A 9,151-nucleotide genomic window follows, 5' to 3' on the forward strand; every position below is an offset into this window, starting at 1 on the left:
TCGTCTTTGGGCTAATTAGACTGCACATGATTATGATATGTGGAATCCATCAAAAAAGTGATGTAATTTTGCATCACCAATGTAGTCTAATAAATAAAATAAAAGGAATCCATGTGCATAAGTTGTAGAATCGTTCCATTTATCTTCTTGTACTATCATGCACGCTACCGCAAGGTCAGATTAAGTAAAATGCCTTGCACCTTCATTCTGCACTCTACTCTTCACATGGGAAGTGGGTTTGTCTCCATATGCCTTGGGTCGTAAGATGCCGATAGAGGCACATCTTCAAGTTTGGGTTAAGTATGCTTATATCTAATGAGTTTAATAAATTCAATTAACCACCAAAGCTTCACTTCTATTGTAACATGGGCCCATTCGTCTATTTAGATCCAAATACCAGAAGCAATATGATAAAAGGACTAAAATAACCTTGATTTAGAGAGGTCGGATTGTGGCTTTTAGGCAAAAGCACTTCATCATCTATGATTTATCCGTTTGCACAAATCTTAAAATGCTTCATTTTCTATCATTCATCTATTCACAAGAACTCAAAGTGCTTCATCCTCTATCATTCATTCATTTGCACCGATCTCAAAGTGCTTCTTCGATCCTCATCTATTATCTACCATCTGCATAAATCTCAAAGAGCTTCATCCTCTCATCGATCTGTCTGCACAGATCTTAAATGCTCCATCCTCTCTCCTCCGTCCATCTGTATAGATCTCAGAGCTCTCCATCTTCTATCATCCATTCACCTACACAGATCTCAAAGCGCTCCATCCTCCTCCATCCATTCATCCGCACAAATCTCAAAGCACTCCATCATCTGCTATTCATCCATCTGCACAAATTTTAAGGTGCTTCATGCTATGTCACCCATGCACTACACAAATCTTAAAGCACTCCATCCTCCGTCATACATGCATTTGCATCGATCTCAAAGCGATTTATCTTCGCCATCTATTCATCTACACAAATCTCAAAGTACTCCATCATCCACCATCCATCCATCTGCACAAAATCTCAAAGCGCTCCATCCTATATCATCTACCTGTCTACACAAATCTTAAAGCACCCCCATCCTCTATCATCCATGCATTTGCATAGATCCCAAAACCCTTCATCCTCCACTATCCACCCATCTGCACAGATCTCTCCATCTCTTGCCATCTATCCGCTTGCATAGATCCCAAAACGCTCTATCCTATTTCTTCTGCCTCCAGAGATCTCAAAGTAGTTTATCCTCTGCCATTCGTCCATCTATATAGGTGTAAAAAGAGCTCCATCATCTATCGTTCATCCACCAACACAACTTGCAAAGCAAACCCTTTTATTTATACAAAAAGCCAGCTCTTTGAATTCACCCCGAAACAAGAGTTTTTTGCTAAATTAGTGAGAAGGGTATTTCTAAAACTTTATAAAAATTTAGTTTTCAAATGATCCTCATGTGATAATATTTTATAATGGAGATAGACGGCTGGATCATATTGTAACAAATTTAAAGTTTTAATAGCTAATTGATAATTTTTAAACTTTTAAAACGGTAGATGTCCAAATTGGGAGTGGGGGGTGCCAGTGTAATTTTTCATAAAATAAAGGAATCCATGTGCACAAGCCGTAGAAGCGTTCTATTTATCCTGTGATTTGCTCGGTACTGCAAGGTCAGATTATGCAGTGTGCCTTGCACCATCGTTCTGGCTGCCGATCCGTGCACTCTTCTCGGATCTGGGTTTGACTCCTTATGCCTTGTTCTGAAGCATTTACCAGTTTTTGTTTGCACCTGCCTGCTCTGTGCTAAATCTTCTCAACTCCTCACCCAAAGACCCTCTTCATTTCCATCTCCAATGAATCCCTCCACCCATATCTCCCTTCTGCCACCACTCCTCCTCCTCCTCCTCCTCCTCTCGCTTCTTAGCACCTCCCACGCGGCCATCACCTGCTACACCTCCATCTTCAGCTTTGGTGACTCCCTCGCCGACACCGGAAACTTACTCCACGACGTTGGCAAGAATAATATCCATGTCGGCCGACTCCCGTACGGCGAGACCTACTTCCGTCGCCCCACCGGCCGGTTCTCCGACGGCCGATTGGTTGTCGACTTCCTCGGTTAGTGCTTATTTATCAGTGTTACTCTTGATTACTGAATTTTAGCGAGCGACAGCTAAAGAGTGAAAGCTTTTCGTCAAGTCAATGACATTAGCGGCGGCTTGCGGCGTTATTGTTGGAAACCAAAGGCTAACTAACTAACGAGCAAAGCGTCCGTGATTTGCAGCTCAGGCAATGGGACTTCCACTCCTGCCACCGTATCTCGCCGGGCCGGGCCGCAAGGGTTTCCGGCGAGGCGCGAATTTCGCCGTGGCCGGGGCCACCGCGATTGAGAACGGATTCTTTACGGAGAAGGGGATCCAGGTCCTGTGGTCGAACAACTCGTTGGGCTCTCAGATTGAATGGTTCCGGCAACTGCTGCCCTCACTTTGCTCCTCAGATTCAGGTACGCCTGCCTTTCTTTCCGTCGTTGACGGTCCTCGCGTCTGAAAAGCGGCTTTCGTCAAACAGCTGGCATAAAAGGCTATGACGTGAGAGTGGCATGTCTGATATCATGTTGTTATACGGGTTCGGGTTGGATCTTTCACGCGAAGGAACGACTCACCTTCCTTCGCGCGAATCTACCGTTGGATCGCGCGAGAATCGTCCAGACGGATGAATGGAGCAGTTCCAAATGCTTTGCGATCTGCTCTGTTCGACATCCGACGGTTGACATCGTGAAAGGAGATCAATCATCCCTTCATGCGAAAGATGCAACCCGAATCTGTTGCTGTCTCGCGTGGGTCGGCGTGTCGGTGCGAAATGATCAACTTTGCTGCGATTAATCATTCCCCCACCCGTCGAACCCGCAAAATAACCCACATCTCGCCCTCTCTTTTTCTCTCTCCAACTCAGTACGATGCCCAACCCAGTAGGACCAGGGCAAATGACCATGCTGTTCGCATGCTTGCTCGCTATGATTAAAGGAAGCAGGCAAGCTTGGGCCAGGCTTAGTTGGTTCGAATGCCTTGAAATCTAATTTTTCATATATATTTTAATGATTATTTATTTAAACAATTATTTTATTAGTTTTATTGTAAATCAATATAGATTATTTAGAATATATTACATTCCAACTATAATATTAAAATATAACAAGATCATTAGCTCAAATTATATAAACAAAAGATTCGAATGGGTTTAAGTTTGTACTGGACACCTTTTGACTAAACTGCTTTGTAATTAAGCTTGGCTTGGAACTAAATAAAATATGTCAAGCTTGATTTGTTTACAAAAGAAAAGCCAGGCTAAAGCTATACTTGGGAGGCTTGGCTAAATCCAATCCTACCGCGTATCCATCTATTGAAGTGTCACGAGATGTTGGGTGCAATTTATGAGCGACAGGCGACATGCGTAAGAGACAAATTGAATTGGCCTATGTAGTTTTTGTTGTATGCATAGTCACAAATCCAGTACATGAGGATGATTCTAAAGATTCTTTAAAATAAATTCAAAAACTAAAAATTAGAAATAATAAAAAATTAGATCTAAATATTTATATGTCTAATTATTTATTTTTTTTTATTTTATTAATTTCTATCCCAACCAGAAAGAGACTTTAGAAAAAATTACATGAGAGTTTTGGATTTTTTAGGTATTTAGACTAAGAGATTAAAGAGATCGCTAAACACTTCGAGTATGGTAGGGAATAACTTTCTGACGTAAAGTAGGAAGGCAAAATTTTATTATAAAGGAAGAAATTTTATTTTAGGCATGGGGCTTTAATAAACAATCATGCTTCGAGCTATTGCTTGATTTATTCATAAAATTTATAATTTATCTAAATATTTTGTGACCTAATCACAGGTAGCCAAGTAAAACGAAGAACAATTCGGTCGAGAATCATAAATATTTCTCGATTTTTTGAAAATACAATAATGATTATGGTTGTATGGGCAATAGGAAAGAAGAAAAATGTTAGGATACTCCATTCAGTTCTTAGCTTGAATCTTTGCTCGTGTGGCAATAGTTTGACCAGATCATAATAGGACATTAACAAAGAAAAAAAAAATTCAACTACCAAATCTCGTGAATCGTGTCAAGTCCTCCTACCATGTCAATTGGGCCCATGTTTGTTATTAACATTGGAGACGGTGACCGGTACAATTCCCAGAAGAGCTAACCTGACCCCAAAACAAGCATATGACAAATTCTCCAGCATCACATTTCTAAAGTAGGGAGCAGGTAGAGTAGGTGGGTCTTGTGGTGGTTTGAATAACCGGAGGCAAGCAAACCATTTTAAAGAACCAGGAAAAGCAGGAGGTGGATCTCTTTTTTTTTTTTTGTGTGTGTCTTAATCCAAACCACCATGCAGAGAATGTCAAATATTAGTAGTTCAAAAGATTGATACCTAACATCTGATTAGATATTAAATTATCTTATAGCCGTATAAATTTTTCATGCAACCTTATTTTTTATACCTGTTAAGTATCTTCCATAATTATATTTATTTGATATTCTCTCTAGGTTTGTCACTAAAGCTTGGATGCCCATATCTTGCCGGGACTATATTTGTTACTTACCTTGTCCCTATCAGGATCGATGACCTGTGGATCATGCGTGGATTTGACTTTGTGACATCAGCTTGATCCAAACCCAATCCAATCACAATAACTTTGTGCAATATATAGGGTCGTAGTTTTATTTTAAGAATTCTCATCTTTTAATGAAACTTATTAGTTACTCCATCGTGAGGTCATCAGCAAGTGGTTTGAACTTTAAAATGTAAGAAGACTATTTAAGCTTTCAAAGTAATTCTAGCAACGTGAAACCAAAACCTAGTCCTAATTCATCAATAATGTAACTCAAAATTAGACCTGAACCATACCTTGTTCCAACTTAGCCTGATCTCTATTTAATCCTACATGATCAGATTCTCGAATGGGTGTGACTTGAGTCAAACAAGAGGCCTGAACCATCTAATGGATTGGGCGTGAATTAGGTGGTTCTTGGACCAGCCCAATATGATGGTACCTCTAAGACAAATGCCCTTCACATGCATCGTTTCTGTCACCTTTTCGTTTCTCTTTTGCCCGCCCCACCCTGGACCAGCCCAACATGATAGCAACTCATGCTCAACGAAGACAAATGCCCTTCACATGCATTCTATCACGTCACCTTTTTTGTGTTTCGGTAAAAAACGGCATTCATATAGCTCTTATACAGTACAGCCTGCCAAGTGAGAACCAATAAAATGATACAAGAGAGAGAAAATCTCAATGGCAGTTAGGGATGCAAATGGGTCGGGTCGGGTATTGGGTGACCCCGATTCGATCCGGTTTTTTGTTCGGATCCTAATTTTGGACCCAAATCTGACCCGGTTGAAGATTGGGTCGGGTCGGGTTGGGTCCGGATCCGAGTCGGATCCGGGTCCAATTTTTTGTGCTTTTGGGAAAGGATTTGGACAAATCTAATTTGGTCATATCATAATTATGAGGTGCTAGGTGACCCATGACTTGAAGGACTTGCAATTGACCTCCAGTCAGAACAGATGGCCCCTAACAAGCCAAATTTCATATCACACTATTTTTTGTCCATGTGACTGATTGGACGGAACTTGGTGTCTCCCGGCTCCCTTCTCACGAGGACAAAAAAAATCCCAGACCTTCTTCCAAAATCCAATTCCATTGCAGAAAACTGGCACATGACCCATATTCAATTCGGTGTTCCCTCACTTCCTCCCTGCAAAAGTTAAAAAAAACAGAAACCGAAAAATAGAAAAAAAAAAGAAAAAAAAGCCTGCTACCGAGACACCGGAGGTACCAACAGTGTAATAGACCGAGAGAGGATTCTCACGGACCAATAGTGCCACGACCCACATAAAAAAAGAAAAAAAAACTCTCTTTTGCTTTTTCCCCCTTTTTCTTCCTCTCTTCGGATCCATTCGGATCGGGTCGGATCCGTTCGGTGAACCTAGACCCGATCCAGAAAATGATTCGGGTCCAATTTTAGAATCCGACCCGAATCCGTGGGTTCTAAAATTCGGATCCGAGACCCGACTCATTTGCAGCCTTAGTGGCAGTAGTCCAAAAAAAACCTTCTGAAGTGCCGAGATGTCACCATTTCGTTTATCTTTTGCAACAAAACCACCCCCACCCCACCCAGCATTACGTACTGATGATTTCAGATCAGTTTTCCAAATGCAATTGACTTTTTGAAGAAAAATTTCGCTAGTAAAATCTTATGACTGATCCTAGTTCTTTCTTTCTCAAATATTTATCTATTCCTTTTTTTACTTTCCTGCTTTTCGTTCACTAATTAGTATGTCATCGGTCTTCTACAAGCTTTTCCCATGTTTGCACCATTAATTACGAGCAATTTTATCATTTAATTCCTTACGGGTTCCACATCCTTGCAGACTGCAACGATATGTTCCGAAATTCTCTCTTCTTGGTGGGAGAGATAGGAGGGAACGATTACAACTACCCATTCCTCCAAGCAAGATCTCTAGACGAAATAGTGTCCTATGTTCCTCGAGTGATGGACGCCATTAGCTCCGCAATTACGGTGATCTCAAGCGATTTACTCATCCATTGTCCACCTCTTCCAATTGGCTTGCCTTTTTAACAATTTGGTCGATCCGTAGGCGTTGATTGAGCTCGGGGCACGAACGTTGGTGGTGCCGGGGAACTTCCCAATTGGATGCAATTCGGCCTATCTGACGGTTTTCCGCAGCAACAGAAGTGAAGATTATGACGCAATTGGATGCATCAAGTGGTTGAATAAGTTCTCGAGATTCCACAACAACCGACTCCGGGTGGTATTGAACCGGGTCCGGCTACGTAACCCTCATGCCACTGTAATCTATGCCGACTATTATAGTGCAGCCATGAGCTTGTTTAGCTCGCCGGAACCCTCTGGTATGCTTTTATTACCCACGCCCACTTCTTTTCCTTGTTTACGTACTTTTGAAGGTATTTATGTTAATCTTAGCCATCAGCCAGTAGAACAGCCATTATTATATCTTAGGATGTGAAGTTGAGACCAAAGACCGTGGCCGCATGACTACTTGGGCCTGTTATGATGTTATACTTTTCCTATTTTTTTTAAAAAAATATATATTAGGAGGGGCTGCTCCCCATCGTTCGATCTTTATTCCCATCTTATCTCTTAAGTGCCAACAAAACTAGAATTAAGAGAAATTTGTAGTTGGTGGACCAATTCAACCAAAAAGCAACATGGACAAAAGCTTCATTTTTTTTTACTTTTTTTTCTTTTTCTGTGATTATCCATGCTGCTTTCTAGTTGGATTATCAACTCAGCAGTGAACCTGATTCGACCAATAATTTCTCCAGAGTTGAATCCTTAACCTCTTGCCGAAATAGGCCATCCGTAGATTAAGAACCATTTGCTATGCTTTATATTCATTTATTAGCTATGGACGCATATTGAGCAACCTAAGGTAGCTTGAGGTGGTCTTATGCTCCTTTCGTGCTCTCTGGGATGACCAGCCCGTACCACACATATCATGCATGACAGCATTGGCACGAATCCAACGCAAAGCTTAGTGGATAGATTTCAGGTTACGTTACCATTCTAATAGAAAACTCTCTACTAGCTAATAGAAACACATCATCTCAATGATTTGTAATTTCTTTTTTCTTTTCGGTACAAGCAAGGGGTAAAGATACATACAGAGATAAAAACAGGTCTGGGTGCATCTTTCACGCGAGAAGGATTCACCTTCCTTCGTGCGAATCCATTGATCGCTTTGAGCAATTGAATTGTCAACTTATGCCCGGAAAGAATTATAGTTGGTCTTTACCTCAAAAAAAAAAAAAAAATGAATTGTAGTTTTTCTTAAAAGTTGAGGCCCAAATGAAACAAACAACCAAGATTCAGGCATGTCTTTTTTTATGCAATCTAGCATTCACATTCATCAAACGTTCTTTACTGCTTGCAATTTATTCCCTTCCTGGCCTTTCAGATAGCTAATTTTCTTTCTGATCGAATGAATTGAGTCTATGTGGTTTCAGGTTTCCGTATTTCACCTTTACCTGCTTGCTGTGGAGGTGGTGGACCTTACAATTATAACTCGAGCTTGCAATGCGGAAATTCGGGCTCAAACATTTGTGCCGATCCCTCGATTTACATCACTTGGGACGGAATGCACATGACTGAAGCGGCTTATAGGAAGATTGCCATTGGCTTATTAAAAGGACCGAATGCTGTTCCTGCTATCCTCAACACTTGCCCACAAACGAACCAGGAATTCTCTAGGCCCCAGTATGTGCTGTCTGATGATGTCTTGGATGGATGAACATTGCTCAAAAAAAGGTGTATTGGATGGATAAGACTCGAGATATATACAAATTTTACAATGATATATAGCACAACAAATTTTATTATATTGCATCGAACCATCTTGTATGACATTGGTCTATACAATTGCTATCAAATCCAGTATGGAGATTTTAATCGAGGAAATATATAAGCGTACTTGTGTTTAGATGTGGAAGATTGCTAGTTTCTTTGAAATTTTAATGATGAAATTCCTTCTAAATTTTAGTAATGCAGCCACAAATTTTTAATGACCCATTAGAACTTGGAGAAGATTCCTTTGGACGGAAGTCATGCTGTACTGGATTCCTTTGGACTTCCATGACCCACTATATCAGGAGATGCCGGAGATTAGGATGGAGATCAAAGATCAAGGAGGAGGAGATTAACTTTCCCATCATGTCAAAGATTGGCGAGATTCTTATGGCAAAGCTACCTTCACTTGCTCCTTAGAGAGAGAGAGAGAGAGAGATGATGGACAACTAATTAATGTCATCTGTCAAATTGGAGCTAAGTTTGTTACTGTAAGAAGCAATATTGATCAGGAGCCAATACCACCTAAACTAAAACCTGAAACTCGAAAAGGATTGTAACTCTTTTGTTGGTTGAGTTTCAACAAGGCGAGATATACTCCTAATTTATATTTCTGACTCCACTTGTAACTTAGCATAAGATATAGCTAAAACCTGGTGTACGTTTTTTAGCTTCAACTATAGGACTAATTCCTTGCTCTTTATTAGGGGAATGAGAAAATTATCATCCGTAAACCATATCACCTCCTTACTCT

At 40.5% G+C, this 9,151-nt stretch overlaps 1 protein-coding gene across 1 annotated transcript; it reads left to right on the forward strand.

Annotated features, from left to right (window-relative positions):
* The first annotated feature begins 1,643 nt into the window (after nucleotides 1-1,643).
* On the forward strand, nucleotides 1,644-8,511 carry LOC103723140 (GDSL esterase/lipase At1g31550-like). The gene is made up of 5 exons (XM_008813961.4): nucleotides 1,644-2,106; nucleotides 2,273-2,491; nucleotides 6,443-6,591; nucleotides 6,671-6,944; nucleotides 8,061-8,511. Exons 1-5 carry the CDS (start codon nucleotides 1,845-1,847, stop codon nucleotides 8,342-8,344), a joined length of 1,188 nt encoding a protein of 395 aa, XP_008812183.1. The 5' UTR covers nucleotides 1,644-1,844; the 3' UTR covers nucleotides 8,345-8,511.
* The last annotated feature ends 640 nt before the right edge of the window (nucleotides 8,512-9,151 follow it).

The sequence above is a fragment of the Phoenix dactylifera genome, unplaced genomic scaffold (assembly GCF_009389715.1).
Source record: "Phoenix dactylifera cultivar Barhee BC4 unplaced genomic scaffold, palm_55x_up_171113_PBpolish2nd_filt_p 000139F, whole genome shotgun sequence".
Classification (NCBI taxonomy): domain Eukaryota; kingdom Viridiplantae; phylum Streptophyta; class Magnoliopsida; order Arecales; family Arecaceae; genus Phoenix; species Phoenix dactylifera.